General features: G+C 52.4%; 1 protein-coding gene across 1 annotated transcript in view; it reads left to right on the top strand.

Moving 5' to 3' along the window:
* Nucleotides 1-15838, top strand: part of GTF2IRD1 (GTF2I repeat domain containing 1) — a 46933-nt gene extending 31095 nt beyond the window's left edge. Inside the window, 7 exon segments of the mRNA XM_009276402.1 lie at nucleotides 724-907; nucleotides 1697-1725; nucleotides 10966-11043; nucleotides 13000-13192; nucleotides 13688-13725; nucleotides 14653-14789; nucleotides 15585-15838. Coding sequence (XP_009274677.1) covers nucleotides 724-907; nucleotides 1697-1725; nucleotides 10966-11043; nucleotides 13000-13192; nucleotides 13688-13725; nucleotides 14653-14789; nucleotides 15585-15659 — 734 coding nt within the window. The 3' untranslated portion in view covers nucleotides 15660-15838.
* Nucleotides 15839-17916: the final 2078 nt, after the last annotated feature.

Genomic DNA, 17916 nt, shown 5'->3' with positions numbered 1-17916 from the left:
GCTGCCTGCCCTTCCCGCTGCCTGCCCTTCCCGGCCACGTTTTGGTGGGTTTTTCTCTTTTAACCCCGCCTCCGTGAAGAACAACGATAATAAATTCGTTAGCGGAGAATTGCGGAGCTGTGGGAGCACTGGGGGTGGCAGGAGGTTGGGAAGGGAATAAGGAGGGGCCGTAGCAAGCACTTGCAGGAGCGTTGGGGGACGAGTAGATGCCGCTCCTCCTGTCCCCAGGGCACCTACCCGGGCTCTGCAGGGCACTCCCATGGCCTGCCTGCCCCAGCGTCTGTTCTTTATCAAGCAAGGCAGGGAAATGCTGTTATCCTCATTTTCTAGGCAGCAGTAAGACTTGTGCAGGTTCCCAGGTACCCACAGGAGCAATTATTTGCAAGGCAATGTGTAGCCTCGGTCCTGCAGCCAGACCTCAGCGAGGGAACATGCCTATGGAGTTATCTCCAAATAATGTCCCAAAGGAAAGAGCAGCGGCTTTCCATCCCTCCCACCGCTCTGCTGCACGCTCACGGCTGCCTTGGGACCCCTCCGCTCCCATCGTGGAGGCGGCCTGAAAATGTTGGTCCCTGATCTAACGCTTGACGCGGTGCCTCGAGCAGCCCGCTCGCGCTCTGCCGTGCTTTGGCAGGGCTGGGGATGGAGCCAGAGCCGCGGTAGAAATCGCATCCCTGGTGTCCCGCTCACTTACCGCTCGCTTACCGCTCGTTTCTCTCCCAGGTGAGGCCTTGGGGATTAAATACCCCGTGCAAGTGCCATACAAGCGGATCAAGAGCAATCCGGGGTCAGTGATTATAGAGGGGCTGCCCCCCGGGATCCCCTTCAGGAAGCCGTGCACCTTCGGCTCACAGAACCTGGAGAGGATATTGGCCGTTGCCGATAAAATCAAGTTCACCGTGACGAGGTACGTGGCGAGAGGTGGCAGCCACCCTGCCGAGCAGGAGGGGGAGAGGAGGGAGCTGACTTAAATGCACCCCCAGCTCTGCCAGCCCCATCGGGGCAGGGCTGTAAATACTATAAATGCCTCCAGCCCCCGAGACAGCTATTAAGTTGGCAGTTAACATTGCCAGAACGGTTTGGAGGGGACCGTAAAATAGAGACTCGTGCTCTTTTCTCCTGCCTGCTGCCTGGGGAGGCTGTGGGGAAGGCGCTGGCAGGAGAAAACGGTGCTCGGTGGTTGTGTGGGCAGAGAAATCCCATCCCCTTTTCTAGGAATCTTGAGATAGGAGAAACATTGCTTGGTTTATTGCTGGTGAAAGGCAGTGCTCAGCGTCCCGCAGCGCTTGCAGAGGCGCCAGGCACTAATCGCTCGCCGGGGGGTCCTGCGGGTTTTGCAGCCAAAGGAGATGGATGCAAGCGGGAGGGGAAAGGCACTTTATCACTGTATCACTGTAAGGTGAGACTGGGAAAAACAGAGGCTTTAAGTGTGGCTCCATCACCTCTCGCTGGGCCACATTGCCTGTCTTCTTACTGACGCAGTGCATGCTGCCCCAAGCAGGGCGTGTGTCCCCAGGGACCACAAGGACCCCATCCCCGCAGAGCTCCTGCCGGTCCCGCGCGAGTCGTGGCACAGCGTGCGAAGGACAGGCTGATCCCTGACCCTCCCTGGGCCGCGGGAGGATGCTCAGGCCAGGCGTGTTGGCTTCTCAGTGGCGTTTCATTTTATATCTCCTTGTTTCCTTCTTTTTTACAGGCCTTTTCAAGGACTTATCCCCAAACCCGGTAAGAGATGATGCCTTTTTGCCTACGCAATGCATTGGCCAAGTGTTTAGTGGTGGTCAGGGGGTTGTAAGCTGTGGATGGCGCGCGATAATTTTATCAGCTGAAGGAAGGTTGCCCCTGACTTCACTTTCCTGGGCTTCCCACTTTGGTTTTGTTGTTGTTTGGTGCATTTGCTGAAGTTCCCCTGACCGAGACAGCTGGCCTCAGTGGCACCCATTGGTACTGCCGCTGTTGCCTTGAAATGACGGCATTTTTCAAGAGCTAATCTAGGGCAGGGATCTGCGTTCTGTTTTTAGGAAGGCACCTTTCTTCAGCTTTTTCTTAAAATAAATAAGCGTTGCAATGAGCTGGCAGGTTCAGTGGCGAGGGATGATCGTGGGAAGGGGGTGATTTAACCACAGGGTCCGCATCGGGCTGCAGCAGCACGGCAGTGAAAACCCTCGCTGGCTCGTGAGCATCCTGCATGCGGAAACACCGGGGGAGACATGAGAGAGGGGAGGATGGGGTGTCCTGGGTGTGCTCCGTACCCAGCGGCAGAAATCACCATCCCGGAGCCGCGTTCTTCCCCATGCATCGCTGCGGTAGCTCTGTCTCTCGCTTCTAGGCTGCCCAGAAAAGAGAGCTGCTGTCAGAAACGTGGGTAAAAACCTGTCTTGGTTTTAAATGTCTGTAATTACAACTGTTGGAAGAGCACAGACGGGTGCAAAAAACATTGTCGTCTTTATTGATGGCTTCCCGTTTCCTTGGCCAGCCTCCACGGGGATGGCACAATTTAGGGAAGACAAATATGACAGAGAGGAAAACATTTATATGTCCTTACTAGAACAGCAAAAAGGTGTTAGACACCTGAGAGGACTCTAACAAAAGACAAGCTGTCTGGGAAATTCTATCCAGGGCATGGTCCGAGTGTCGACCCTCTGCATCCCCGTGTATGGCCCAGCCAAGTCGATGGGGAGGTCCCCCGAGACCTCTGCGGACTTTGGGTTTAGACTTCCTATCTTTTGGTCCTAAGCAGCAAGGTGCCAGCTCCTATCGGCTGGACCTTAAACGAGCCCTCGGTGAAATGCAGGTTTTGCAGAACTGTGGTTTTCCACGGAATGACATGGTATAACGCCGGAGTGAGCCGGGGATGTATATCTGCTCCTCCAGCCACATCTTGTCTTCCCGTTCCTCCGCCGTAATCGGTATAATTACGTTAAGAGACGCTGATCTGACACAAATCACACCATTAACAAAGGAGCACATCAGAAGGCAAATACTTCAACCTGCCAGCTGGCTTGGAAACGCAGCCTGATAAATAGAGATGTAGAGGAAATTGATTTTCTTTTCGATGCACAACTTTTTTTTTTTCTTTTTTTTCCTTCCTTCTCCAGCTGAACACTCCCACCACGGGCTGGCCCATGCTAGCACAAACCCAAAGGCATATTTTATTCCGTGTATTGTGGTACCCAAGTGGGCTCGGGAGGAGTCGCGGCATCCCTGCCGGGCTTGGGGCTCATGCCCTCTCCTCCCACGGGGGTTTTAAATAAGAGCAGTCGCAGATGAGGGGTTTTTCTTACTTGACAACTCAATTTGTTATAGACTATTTCATATATTTGCTAAATCTTCAGAGACAGTTCCAGGACTTATAATTGTTTTCTAGTAGTCAGACTATCACCAGCATGTCTCCTTGAGAAAAAGGCTATTTGTATTTTGCCCCCCAAAAATCCCTGTTGACAGCAATTAACCTCTCGTCTGCTTTTCCACCCCATACACTGAAGTGGATGGTGGCAACACAGTGGTACACGCGCTGCCTTGGCTTTGATCGCTTTTCATCTGCCTTAACAAAATTAATGATTTCCAACTAGCCATAGATCATTAAAAATTTAAATTTAAGAGTGTTCTTTTCACCTCAATCTTGTGTAGTAAAGTCCCGCCATGTAAAATGAAGAGCAGCAGCAGAAGTGCGTGCTTGGCGTTAAAACAAAATCAATGAAAATCACTTTTATTTCGTAGAGGAGCGTTAAAATGAAAGCAATAGTTACTCCCAAGCAGGATGGCATTGCAAGGGCATCTAAAAGCTGGAAAGCCCAGAAGAGAACTGTATAAATATAAATATAAGGGAGGTTGTATTTTTTGTGGATCATTTTGGCCATGAAAAATACACATTTTAAGGGAAAAGGGAAGTTTAACATAAGCATTTTTTTTAAATTATTATTTTGGGGTGATTTTAGTTGCCTTCAGGTTGAATTACGGGGTTTAATTTGCTTTAAAGAAGTTGTGCACCTCCTGCATTGCAAGGAGCATCCCAGATAACTGCAGGACCGCAGAGGACCGGCCTCCTTATCTCTCTCTTTTGGGGACACCCATTTTTTTTAAGTGTGACAGAAACAGATAAAAGGATTTCAATATAATCTGAGCACCAAGCGTGCTTTTTCTCAAGATCATCTGTAATTTCTCTGTCGAGATGGTATCTTCCCCCCTAATGGGTCGCAGTGGCGGGGGGCGAGGCTGCCGGCGCGGAGGCGGCTGGGGGGTGCGTGCCTGCAGGGATGCTGTTACCAGAAGGTGGTGGGGATGAGGCTGGTTTTTTTTTGGAAGAGTAAAGCCGGCGGTGCTCCCCAGTGCCCGGAGGAGGTCGGAGGCTGCAACCCCCTTCTGCAGTGCGGATTTGCAGCCTTTCGAAGGTAGGACGATGGCCCCGAGGTCACCGGTGCCTCCGCCAGCACTTTACCCGCGTGGCTCCCGGGGGCTTTAATCCAGGAGCACGGCCCTCCTGGTGTCCTGAGATTTTCCTTTTGATTTCCAATTTTTTTTTTCTCCCCACCGCTGGTATCTGCTCTGCGAAAGAGACCTTCAAAACCCCTTTTTCAAAGCAGAACGATCTCTCGGCATTAAAACAGAAGTGGCAGAGCAGGGGTGAAGCTCCAGCGCTACAAACACAGCACTTATCCTCTCTTTTCTTCTTTTCCTGAGGCAGAGAGATACAAAACAGGCTTAATATGAGCCTTTGGAAAAAAAAAAATAGCAAGCATAAGTAATCTAGCACACAAAAAAAATTCTTTCTGTATGTTAATTTTTATGTGCTTTGATTGAAAATGTACACCAGCTCCATCTGTCCTATTCCCCAAACTCCCTACCACCCTGATAGATTATTTCCCATACTCCAATTAATAAAGTAGGGCAGGCAGTGTTCTTTAATTAAAAAAAACCCGCACATCCAGGCATCCTTTTTATTTTACTGTATTTTTTTTTTTTTTATTAATCACAAGAGCACAATCCTCCGCAAGACTTTGAGATGTGCCTTGCGTTGGAAACTCCCAGCAAGAAAAAAAGAAAAGAGGAAAGCACTTGATGGGGCGGTGATGAGAGCTGAACGCACCTTGCTCCCTCACCAGGTTGCTTTTCGAGGTCCGTGCCCCTCTCCCTTCACCCCCCAGCCCCGACATTTAGCCCCCGCAGGAGCAGCCGGGTTATTTTTCCTTCTGATCCGCCTTCCTGTTATCCAGGGTGAATTATTTTTTAGTGTTCAGCTGGTTAGTGTTTTTAGTCTGAAGGTGGAAAATCAAGCAGGTAGTGTGAGTAGCTGTGGAGCTTCAAAGCCTGTTTTTAAGCACCTCCGCGATTCCAGTCACCTTTTTCTTTGCCTATTATTTGTCTTCTTTTCCCTTTTGCCTGCGTGTGTGGCATCCTTGCGCCGGCGGGAAGGCAGCGCCATCACCCAGCTCATCCCAGCCCTCATGTTTGCTTTGGTCTTGCCTCCCTCCCGCTCCCCGCCAGCCTCATATCCTGACGTGTCCTTCGGAGACCCCCAAACCCCCTTTTTTCAGGGTGCTCATCGAGTCGGGTGCCGCTCCATCCCGGCTGTGGTCCAGCACTTCGGGATGCGCTCCGTACCACGTAGTGCAGCGGCCGTGAGCCTGGTGGGATGCCTCCCGTGGTTAAGGCTGAGCAGCACATGAGGGTTACCAGGACAAGAAATTCTAATTATCTTTCTTAATCAGCGTGATTTCCAAACAGCATCTTGAAATCTTCACCTGACACGCTGAAAATGCCTTTGAGTTGCTGCCAACCAAGTGAAACGCCATGCTGCCCTTCCGAAACAGTTTCTGATTCATAATGGAAAGATGCTGCTGTACGCTTCTCTTCCTCACTGCCTGCACTCCTGCCTGCCTGCAGCCTGCCTGCGCTCCTGCCCCTGCTCCTGCCTGCATGCCTCCTTGACAGGAGCTATGCCAGGAGCTTGTTCCCTCTTGGCTTGGACTCCAGCTTGGCTTTCCCAGCTCCGGCGTGACCCATCTGCATCTCTTCCCCCTTCGCGTTGCGTATACGCCTGAACATTTTGCGTGGTGGGTGCTGCCCGCAGGGTGTCCACACGGGCAGGGTGTCACCCAGCGATTCGGGGGACCAGGCGACGGGCAGCATCTCTTATTTTCCAGCTGGGTTCTGCTGCGTGGCAGCGAGGCGGTGCTGGTCCAGCCGCTTACGTCAGGTTTTGTCCACCTGCAGCCCAGGCGGTGCAGGATCCAGCTCAGCGCCTCAGCTCACCGTGGTCTGCACCGAAATGTCGGCGTCTGCAGCTGCCCTGTGCAAAACCCCCGATTTCTGTTCCTTTGGTGCCGCTGAACTGAAGCGCTTTCCCCGTGCAGACGGTTGGGCCGGAGGCATCGGCAGAGCTCTTGTCTCCTGTGTGCTGCAACGGCTGCTTTCCTGAGCCTGCTCGAAATGTTTGATGCATATTTTGAGCTACTTCAGATTGCTCGTATCTCTGCTCGGCAAATTCAGACACACGCCCCTGCTCTCTCCCCTCCGTCCCCTCCAGTTTGCTGGTGCCTGCATGCTGCAGTTTGGCAGCAAGAGCCTCCCTGGTGCCACGACCCGCAGCCCCCCCCCACCGACTCTCCCCGCGACTGCCAGCTTCGGCATGATGAGCCGCTTCATTCCTCCTTTTGTCCATCATGCAAATCCTGGCCCTAGCCCCGTCACTGCTGCTTTTCCCCAGGGAATTAATTTCTTTTTGATATCGCTCGTCACTTCGGAGTCGGTGGCAAGCACCAGCCTCTCCTTAGGGATTCCTTTTTCTCCCGTTTCCCCCCCCCCCGTTGCTGCAGAACTGACACAGTTTCCCTGTTTGCTTTTCATCTGCTTTAACCTCAGATATTTTTTTTTTCTCCTCCGGCGCGGGCATGCAGCACAGCTGCTGCTGCTTTGGCACGTGCCGTAAATGCTGCAATTCGACCACGCGTCCCTGGGCACATGTGGACCTCGAGCTGCTCAGGAGTGCGGCGTAGCTCGGGGGATGCTCGCGGGCTCAAGCACATCCCAAAACGGGTCCCTGGTGCACGGTGGAGAGCCCGGCCCGCCTGCCCGGCTCACCGGGCAGTTATTTAGCTACCGAAAGCATCTCTGTGCCAAGGGGCCTTGGGACCGGAGGAGTTTTAAGTTGCTAGGGACAGTGTCATCCTGGGTTTTGCTTTTGTTTGTGACCAAGAAACCAAGCTGCAGCACTCATGGCTCTCTTTTTCTTTCTCTCTCTTTTTTTTTTTTTTTTTGTCTTTTAACTTGCGCTGTAGCCCCTAGACGGATAACATCATTGGAAAAAGCCTACGCTGCCTTGAATGGTACGTAGCTCAGTTGATGCATCGTAGATGGTAGCAGACAAGAAATGCACTTGCGTTTTAATATAAGAATGAAAATGTCTTAAACCCCCAAATTTCAGGTATTTTTTTTTTTCCTCTCTGCTCTGTTTCCCTGTGATACCAAGAACTGAATGATGCAGGATGTGTTTAACAGTATTTTATTGTTGTTATTAATCCTCTCTGCATTTCTAAGCACCGTTGCTGCAGTCCCTGGGCATCGGTGCCGGTTCTACTCCAGACAAACCGACCTGCCACGTTATCCTCAGCTCATCCACGTGTCCGAGCAATTAATTTGTTAAAAAAATCCACTTGCCATTCATAAGGAGCTCTTGCACAGATTTGGGTTGGGGTTTTTTGCTTTGCTTTAACACGTACTGTGGGTCAGAGCCAGTGTGCAGTCGTGTAGGCTCCGGGGATTTAACATACATACTAATTTACAGGAGTAAAGAAGAGCTCGCCTGCCTGTATCTGCGGTGGGGCACGGCGTGTCTCCAGCAGATCCAGCCTTAGTCCCATCAGCTGGGATTCTGGCTGCGTGTCTAGATGGTAATTGCCTGCTCCCGCAAGTTTATAGCTCCGCTTTGAAAACATGCATATGTTGAGCTAATTCGAACTGTATTTAAACCTGGGTTACTGTGGCATAGCCTCAGTAAAGTCAGCGGGTTTATTCTGCATTTACACAGGGGTGTAACTGAATTGTACCCACTGAAGCTGGAAGGGGAGAAAGAGGCGTGTAGTTATCCTCTTAAGATTCAGGGCCAGATCCTGACCGCTGTAAGCAGCCTACCCCGGCTGGGTGTTTCTTTGGCACGACTGGGATCGCCTGAAGAAGGGACCTGAGCCGCTTTCCCGGTGGGATGTGTTGGGCAGCGGCTGTTTCCCTGACGAAACAGGCTTCACGCCGGGGGTTCGGATGACGGGAGGTTGTTACTCTGAGCGCGGTGGCCAGGTGGAGGACGTGCATCGCCTGGAGCTGCACCCCGGGATGCTGGCGGCGGCACGGGGAGGAGGAAGGCTCTGCCGGGTACCCTGCCTGGCTCTGCTGCGGCTTCACCACCGAGATCAGGGCTCTGCACATGGCATCACGAGCCCAGACAAAACCGTTCTTTATCGGTGGGATACCTTGGATTTGGTTTTGTTGGGGTTTTTTTAAAGTCACTAGAAGAATAGGCGGTGTTTTGGATCCTGTTGTCCAACAGCAGACACCTAAACCCCATTTTTAATAACTACTAAATATGACTTGGTCATATTTCTAAATGAGTTTCTAAGAGAGATGTCGAGATGTTGAGTTCTGACAAGTCCTACTGGAAAAGAGCAAATGGTGCTTTAAAAATGTGACTTCTTGTACGTAAGTGCCTGTGGAGTGCAGGGCTCCTCGCTTCAGGCAAGTAGGATTGGGGAAAAAAAAAGTCAATTAACTGGCTACTTTTTTTAATTAAAAAAAATAAATTGATAAGACAGAGCTGAAGCCAGCAGCATGCCTAAACCTGCTTTATGGGAAGGACTCAGCAGATCCCAGGAGTGCCAGTGGCTTCCTCGAGTCGATTATTTCCCAAACCCAAACGTTGAAGTTCAAAGGTAGACGGAGATCCCTCTTGCCCGGAGCCGCCTGGGGTAACTGGCTACTTTTTTTAATTAAAAAAAATAAATTGATAAGACAGAGCTGAAGCCAGCAGCATGCCTAAACCTGCTTTATGGGAAGGACTCAGCAGATCCCAGGAGTGCCAGTGGCTTCCTCGAGTCGATTATTTCCCAAACCCAAACGTTGAAGTTCAAAGGTAGACGGAGATCCCTCTTGCCCGGAGCCGCCTGGGGGGCAGGGGGCAGGTACACGGGAAGCGGCGCCGCCAGCCGGAGCCTGGTCCTTCTCCGCGGGGGGCCCCCCCCCCCCAGCCGGAGCCTCCTCTCTGGCTTCTCTGTTATGCATGCTCAGTTCCAGGTTTTTTATGGCATTTGTTTGTGTCCTTGGATGGGAATTTGGGAGTCCTGCCCACCACAAGCTGGGAAAAAAACCCCTTTGGGATCTCATTTCTTGCACTCGGGTCGCTCGGGGCATGAGCGGAAAGGAAAGAGCTGCTGCGTTTTTCAGTCCCAGAGAATTAAACGAGTGAGAACACTTAATTTTGGTGGTTTTTTGTCTGCTACCATCTACACATCCATACGGGTGTGTATATACAGCCCAGAAACTGAGCATCAATGACAAGGAAGTCACAGAGGGAGCCCGCAGGGTTTGCCCCCGCCGGCCTGCTGCGGCCTCGGGAGTAGCACTGCAAGGCAAGGTCTTGGTTCTTGAAATCAGAGCTCCTTGGCGACATTTATTTGATTTTCTTCTAGTTTATTTATTTTTTGCTCCATCCCTTTCAAGCTGCTTTGTTGCCATTTCTGGATTTGAAGCACGACTTGGCCCTGAGGTTCCTTCACAGAAACATCTCCCTTTTTTTTTCCTAGTTATATCCAGACAAAACTATTGTTTTCCAGGTAGAGAAGAGGATTTTTGAGGCCGTAGCCTGCAGTAGTAGGGTGCAGAGGTTTAAGGGTGCCAGCTTCTCTCCAGGACCCTCAGCGGCTGGGGGGCCAAGGCGTGTGATTTCTGCTGGGGGTGCTTGAGCGCTGGGCTCTGGGGCCCCGTGCAGGGAGGCAGGGACTTGCGTCAGGTTTTCAGCTTGCGTTTAAAATAAAATTGCAAGCCATGTGATCGCTTAAAACCAAAATAAAAATCATGTGATTGCTCAAAATCAAATTAAATAGCTGCAGACCCGGGGCAGAGGATGCTCGGGTCCCTCATGCTGAGGTTTGCAGCGCTCACCTTGATGTTTTAAATAACTATCCTGGATTTCCACCCCGTGGCGTGCCAGCCTGCGTGAAAATGCCTGCCTTGGGTGCGGCAAGGCTCATGGTGGTGATGCCTCCTCCCCGGGAAGAGACCCCACCGAGCCGGCCCTGCGCTGCGCACTCTGGCTGGCTCGGGGCTGGACGAGTGACCCTGGTGAGAAGCAGATAAGGTTCATTCAGTCGGTGCTTTATACCTGCGGGGTGAAAAAGCATCAAAGGGGGCCGGTACTGACCCCAGCTGTTTTTCCTGGAGCCCCCTGAGGATGCTGAATAGCTGGGGGGAAAAAAATCTACTGACACAGGCACGTCGTCTGAAATGAGAGAACGGAAGAGAAACTGTTTGGCACGATGAGGATAATTAAAAAAGCTAGTAAAGCCAAGCTGATTATATGGCATATTATAAAACAATACTGTACTTAGGAGCCCAGCTATAAAAGTGCTATCTCATTCCTTGATATCACTTGTGGGAGCATTCGTGGCACTGAGGGCCTGAGTCTCCGTTGCTTTGCATATTTTGCAGTCATTTCCAGCACCGCAAAGTGGATGTAAAATGCTCTCAGCCTTGGCAGCGCATGGCAAATGCAGATTTGGCAGCATTTTATAGCTACTTCGCACAGCTCTAAAAGGTGACGCAAGGTGCAAAGGCAGAGCAGCCGCCTCCGAGCTGTTCCCACGCCGTGCTGGGGCAGAGGGACAGAGACGCGGTTGTGCGCTGTGACAGTGGGATGGGTTTTCCAGGGGCTCAGAAAGAAATGGGGTGTTTTATTCCCTGTCCTTTTTTGCTTTGCAGATGAGGACGATGCCAACAGGCTCGGAGAGAAGGTGATTCTCCGAGAGCAAGTGAAAGAGCTTTTCAATGAAAAATACGGTGAGTCTCCCAGCTGCACGCATCGCCAAGCGGGTTTGTTTTTGCTGACAGCAGCCATAGTTAAAATTAATTCGACTGAAGGCCTCTATTTATAGGCCGAGCGCACGGCAGCCTGCTGCAGCACAGGTTTCATCCCACTGCTCCACGTTACAGCCCATCCCTAGGGATGTTCCTGTGTCTCGCTCCCGGCAGGTGGGACCATGACCTTCTTGTCGACAGCTCCTCCTTGGCAAGGGGAGGGAGGACGGAAAGAAAACACAGCCGAGGAGCAGGATTTGTTCAGTCTGGCATCAGCCTTTGATGTGTTTTTAACGTGTCCTGAGCCGGCGTGAGCCGTGGTCTGTGCGCTGAGCGTGCCTGCCCTGTGCCAGCCTGCTGGCAGGCAGCCCCTGCCTGCTCTGCCTGCCGGGCTGGGAGCAAGGCTGGAGCCGCAGCCCAACGTGAGGCACGGCTGGGAAAAAGCTTGCTGGCGCCGCGGCAGAAAAGGAGGTCAGGAGACTGAAGAAGATTTGAAAATGCTTTTTGCAGGCCCCTTGTGCTGCCTAGCAAACCCCTCCTTCCACCCGTCGCTGGGAAAAGGCGCAGTAGGAATAGCAGCCGGGTGGGGGGAGCGTAGGAGCCGGCCGCAGGATGCACGGCCCTGAGCGGCGTCACCCTCTCAGCCCCACGGGTGCGGGCTGCCACTGCTTGTGGCTGTCCCCGTTTGGGCACGACTTGTGTAAGTAAGTGCTGGGTGGTTATTTCTCAACCCTTCAGACCCCAGGGCTGCACAGCTGGGCCGCGGCGGCTCGGTGGCACCTCACTGTTCAGTGCAGTGTCTCACCTCTCTCCCCAAAATAATTGCCTGAAGGAGAAGGAAAACAGAATGACAGCAAAGCAGTGGGGAATGTCATTCCCCTCCTTTCTCAAGTCTCCCCATGTCAAGGCCGCTCACCCTTCCCACAAACCCTGTTTATTTTGGGGTGCTGCTCACAGCATGGGCTGTGTGCTGCTTTGGGGGCGGATTTGCCCTCGTTGGAGGTGCCAGCGTATGGGCGCACCCCCTCAGGGAGGCTGGTGCCCGTGTTCTGAGCATCCCCATCCGCCCCGGCTCAGCAGCACTTGGCCCATGTGGGGGCTGAGCCCACAGCAGATCCCTGCGTTCTCACGGTCCAGGCACGGTTTATGGAGCACAAGGTGCCAGGTGGGCTCCAGGGACAAACCCCCGGCAAGGAAAGCCAGGAATGTGGCTGAGGGGCAGCTCACACCTCCAGGTTTGGGGGTTGCAGAGATGTGAGGCGAGATCAGGCTCTTACAATCAGGACCAGTACAGGAGGGGGACGTTTGCTCCTCCCCACCATGCAGGAACCAAAGGGGTACCCAGAGAGGTGGGCAGCAGGTTTAAATCGTGCGGAAGGAAGTACTTGTAACGCAGCAAGGAATTAAATTGTGGTATTTCGCTGCCATAGGATATTGTGGAGGCCAAAGAGATAAAGTGATTCAAAAAATGGGCAGGAGCAATGTGATGTGATGATGAGTGATGGATATAATTTCCACCCCAGTGACCCCCAAACCTGCTGACAGCCGGAGGCAAGAAGAGATGGACAAATCTCTCCCGTTTGCCCTCTCTCCTGGGCTGTCCCCCACGCTGCCGCTGCTGGCCCAGCCACGGGCTGGCGCAAGCGTGGCAATGGGTGTGCTCTGCACGGAGCAGAGGCAGGTGTGCAAGTGCTGGTGCTGTAAAACAGCCCTCACCTGAGGCTCCTGGCAGGATCCTAAATGGAGACTAATGGAGCAGGCAATAAATTGGGCAGGCAGACGTGAAACGGCTGGGTGGGATGTGGCTGCAGCAAAGGTCGGGCATCACGGCAGCCATGGCTTCCCAAAGTCCTCCCAGGGCTCTTGGTCCTTTGGTTGGTTGGATCCGGAGCCTTGTGCGGTAAAGCCGGTGCGTTGTCCTCTGCTCTGCCATTACAGGAGAGGCTCTGGGCTTGAACCGGCCCGTCATGGTGCCCTATAAACTCATCAGGGACAGTCCTGACGCCATGGAGGTTACTGGGCTGCCGGATGATATCCCTTTCAGAAACCCCAATACGTACGACATCCATCGGCTGGAGAAGATCCTGAAGGCACGGGAGAGCATCCGGATGGTGATTATAAACCAGCTCCAGTAAGTTCCCTCAGCTCTGCGACCGGGGAAGGTTTCTGTTTGTTAAGTATTGCCTTTGCTTCTCCAGCCGGGAGTGGGGTAAGTCACCGTGGGGCCACTGGAGCAGGGCCACGCCACCGCGCACCCGCGGAGGACCCGCTCCATCCCCAGCATCCACTGTCCTGCGCCGCAGGGATGTGCTCGGCCACGGGTGGGCACAGCGAAGCGTCAGCGGGGCCGGTTTATCCCCTCTTTCTTGTGTAGTTTGAGATGATGATGATGGGAAGGGGCACGGCACGGGGGCAGATAGCAGGACGGCTCAGAGACCCAGCTGAGTTATTTCGGGTTGCTTCCCTCCGGGGAGCAGTGGGGAGGCTCCATGCCCCATCCCCGCGCAGCAGGGTGTCGGAGGAGGCAGCTCAGGGTCGGGGTCTGGGCTGTGTCCCAGCGCGGGCAGGCGCATAGGGGAGAAACGACGGGCTCCGCCTGCTCTGACCCTGCTTGTCTCTTACGCAGGCCGTTTGCCGAAATCTGCACTGAGGCCAAACAAACAGGTAAGCGGAGAGCTAGGAAATAACCACGGCTTTCCCTGCCCTGTGGCAGAGAGAATATATGGGCAAAATGGATGGGGGTCATGAGGAGGTGTTCAAACCTCCCGCATCCCCAGGGGAGGCTGGGGAGAAGATACTACCTGGAAAAAGAAGTCAGGCTCAGCATCTGTTGCGGAGCAAACCATCAACTTAGATGATTGCGCTTCTGTGAGCTGGGGAGAGACTGGGCTGTTAGACTCAAACTTTCAGCGTATTCTGGAGGATTTGATTATCCCTTTCCCATTAGCAATTTACTCACTGTAAGCAATTTATTCACTGGTTAAAGCCCTTAATTTGAGCCATCGTTGAGCTTCTAAGGAAACAAGGTTTCTGTGATGGCTGGGAATGCGTTTCTCTCCCCGTCCCATCCTCCCCAATAACTCTCAGCCAGTTTTAATCAAATGTGTCAGAATTAGCAGCCCCAGAGATAATTAGGCTCATATTAGTTTTATGAAAATAAGTGGCTAGGTAGAGAAGGGAGATCTGGCAAGCGAGAGCATGCTGCAACGTAATGTAAAAAGAGATGCGCAAGAAACTTTATATATGCAGATATATATGGGCATATCATATATGCAGATATATATGGGCATATCCTCATCAGAGCTGGCACCTTCACGGCCCCAAAGCATCCAGCACGGACACAAGTCAGTGCGATATCAGGCTCTGTAAGTGCTGGAGTTGGGATTTGCTTATTTTGGGGATTTTCTTCACCGGTGCCTGAGGAAAGCTGGCAGCTCCGTGCCAGGTCGTGGAGGCCAAGCCTGCGTCACCAACGGTGGCACAGCGGATCAGGGGAACACTCAGTGGGAGGCAAGGTCGGAGCGGCGGGATGGGTCCCCGCATTTAGGGGACAGAGCTTGGACACCTCATGCCTTCCCTCTCTCCCTGCAGAGAAAGACACCAGCGTTCCCAAACGGAAGCGGAAGAGGATCTCCGAAGGGAACTCAGTATCTTCCTCTTCCTCATCTTCCTCTTCCTCCTCTTCCAATATGGAGTCTACATCATCAACAAATCAGATCTCACTTGTGGTAAAGCCTTCCAAATATTAGGGGGGTTACTGCCTACCTATCTTTCTGTTTCAGGATGCTGCTCTCTGCTCTCCCCGAACCGTCACCACCTCCCTCTGCCTGACAAACACTATAAAGTGTGACGTAAAATGGCACAAGCAGGTTTGGCGAAGGAGGGGACGCAGCTTTGGGGCTGCCTTTTCCTGCCGGGTTTGTCTGGGGTGGAGGGGGGGGTCAGCGGAGCAAAGCGCCCGCTGCCCCTTGGGGCTCTCCTGCATCAGTCCTCGGGAGGATGCTCATGGTGTTAGCGGGAGCCACACGAGACCAGCCTGAGCAAATCCCCCGACCCCACTGGGTTAAAACATGGGTGCTGGCGGTGGCGCCTTGGCCCCGTAGCACCTCTCGGCAGGACCCGGCGGTTCCCCCGTGGTCTGAGCTGCGCCGGGAGTGTTGCTTCGGCTCCATCCCGGGAGCGATGCAGAGCTCCGGCGTGCATCTAAACTGTGAAAATAAGAAAGAAAATCAGGGAGATGCATCCAGCTGCTCTCCCTCAGGGCTTGGCTTCGGTTGTGGATGATGCCAAATGCTTTTAAAAAATAAAATTAAAAAAAAAAGCGCAAGAGCAATATAAACTTGGAAGGGTTTTTTTGTCAGGTTGGCTGGTGGTGTTTTGGTTTGGGGTTGGTTTTTTTAATCTTATTTGGAAAGTGGGAGCAACAGCCCGTGTCGGAACATGTCAGAGATTTGACGGATGCATGGTTTTGTGTTGTGTCCTAACAGAGACTTTTGCCTTCTTTTTCTCTCCCTCTCTTTCAGCAATGGCCCATGAACATGTACATGTTAGACTATGGTGGTCTAAACGTCCAGATCCCAGGACCTATTAACTATTAGACCTCAATACCGAATAAGAACCTCAAATGAAAGAATAAATAAATAAATGTAATTTATGTAAAAAGTGTATATTCCAATATGTATCAATGCCTTTTAGTTTTTCCAATGATTTTTACACTATATTCCTGCCATCAAGGCCTTTTTAAATAAAAATAAAAAGTGTTGCCTTGCTCTTAAAAGTACTTATTTTATTACGTATATTATTGATAATAGCATTTACAGGTAAGAGTAAGCGCAGGAGGGCACCCCCAGACAGACCTTGTCGTGCTTTGGCTGCTCAATAAAATACTTGGTGTCACCAGTGCTTGAAACCAAGAGGTTTGACACGTTTTAATGCTTCATTTGCCACTGATGTCTTCAATTTAGATCAAAGGCGTAAAAATTTACTTACAGAGCTGCAGGAGGAGTGGTACCAAACCGCAGTGGTGACAGACGAGGGAACCAGCCCTCACGAGCATCAGAGACCGGTGCCTGCGAGTCCTGTCGGCTCTGGAGCAGAAGCGGGTTTGGATTAAGTGGGAAGGAGGTTTCAGGCCCCCCAAGGAGCGAGATCCCCCCCAAGCCCTCTCATGTCTGGCCTCCTGCCGCCCCAGACTTGGAAAGGCACCGAAGCAATTTCGGTTGCGTCTGTTTAACCGGCTTCTGAACCAGGAAAAGATTTCAATCCAGTGAAGTTCTTCACTATTTATGATTTTCTAAGAGGCTTCGATGCCTTACGGGGTGGGGAAGCTCCTGCAGTAAGTACAGGCTGATCCCGCTGATGCTCCGCTTGTTCCGTAACGCTGGACCAAGAGCTGCGAGTGGCATTGCTGCGAGCGTCTGGGGGAGCCCCTGGGCTCCTCTGTGCGCCCTGGGCCGCTTCGCCCCATGTACAAAGCAGCCCAGTAAATTGAGGGATGTTGTTTGAAATTCCTGCATTTTTACTTTCATTCCACTCGTAGAGTTTGGCAGCAGAAGCCAATGGTGCCGACCACTACTGCTGACCACCACACGTATTTAACTTGTGCTTTGTGTCCGCTGAGAGCCGTGCACGGGTGAGACGCGGCGGGAGCCAATGCTGGCATGAGGGCGGCGTAAGAAGCCAACGAGAAGAAACGTCCCGGCTTCTGTGTAGGTAAATGCAGCCCAGCACGAACCACCAGTGAAGCGAGATGACCTGGGGCTTGTGGCTTTGATGTCGTCCCAAGCAGCAACACGCGGTGTCACTGTGGGGTGACCATTGCTGGGCGTCCCTCCAGGCTGCAGGACGGGTCACAGCCTTTTCACAGAGCAAACCTGCCCCGAAAGCAACGACCGTGGTCTGCTGGAGGGTGGACGGTAGTAGGTGCAGGATCAAAGTCGCTCGTGACAGCTTTTCCAAGTGTAATGCACTGCTTTATTTGTTTTATGGGATTTTGGTCTGCTCGAATCCTGGTCTTTTCAGGCCACTGGAGGGTTTTGATGGCAGGCAGAAGCGTTTCAAGGCAGCTGCAGTTTTATTTCCTGGCTCTGGACTTGCATTTGCTGTGGAGTTAGATGCAAATGATCACATGAGATAATAAAAACACAAACAAGTGTAGGAGACGGCACAAAGGCGGCAGCCGAAAGAAGGGCAAAGATCTGTATCAGTGACCCCAATTAGAAATACAGTTTGACATCTGAGCGGTTGGCATCAAAATCTGAAGTCTTTCATGTTTCTGCCTGGTGCTCAAACCTGTGGCATCTCCAATTAGGAAACAAAGAAACATGATTCAGAGGTAAAAATACAATTTTCTCTTCCAAAATGTCTGAAAGGGTCTTATTCACAGATCAAACCCCACCGAGTAGGTGTCTCCTAAGAGGGCACACTCATTATATTTTGACTTTTCTTTTTTTTTGCCGTTAAAAAAGGTCTGATGCCATAGCACCGAAGGCAGCAGCAGGGTTCGGTAATGAGTGGAGATGTTTGAGGCTGCCCCAGGTCTGCTGCCGGTCCCGGCATCCCACGAACGCGCTGGCGGCGGGGGGGGAGGCTGCTCGCGGGGTGTAGGTCTGGAGCGCTGCAGCCTGCACGGGGCCCTAATTACTGCTGCTGAAAGGCAGGGGTGAATGCAGGCAGCGGAGTTAAATTAGGGCACGGGAGCTATGCTGGGGACTAATGATTTAGTTCAGAAAGCCGAATGCAATTGTAAAGGCTGTAAATGTGTCGGGGGGAACGGAAGCTGAGCAAGGAGGCAGTGTAGGGCTGTTTCCCTCCCCCGCCTCTTCCCTCTCCCCCATCCGGCATCCCCGGCTCGGA

This window comes from Aptenodytes forsteri, unplaced genomic scaffold, assembly GCF_000699145.1.
Source record: "Aptenodytes forsteri isolate BGI_AS27 unplaced genomic scaffold, ASM69914v1 Scaffold209, whole genome shotgun sequence".
Lineage (NCBI taxonomy): Eukaryota > Metazoa > Chordata > Aves > Sphenisciformes > Spheniscidae > Aptenodytes > Aptenodytes forsteri.
Note: the sequence above shows the minus strand (reverse complement) of the source record. Positions and strands in the feature narration are given on the sequence as shown.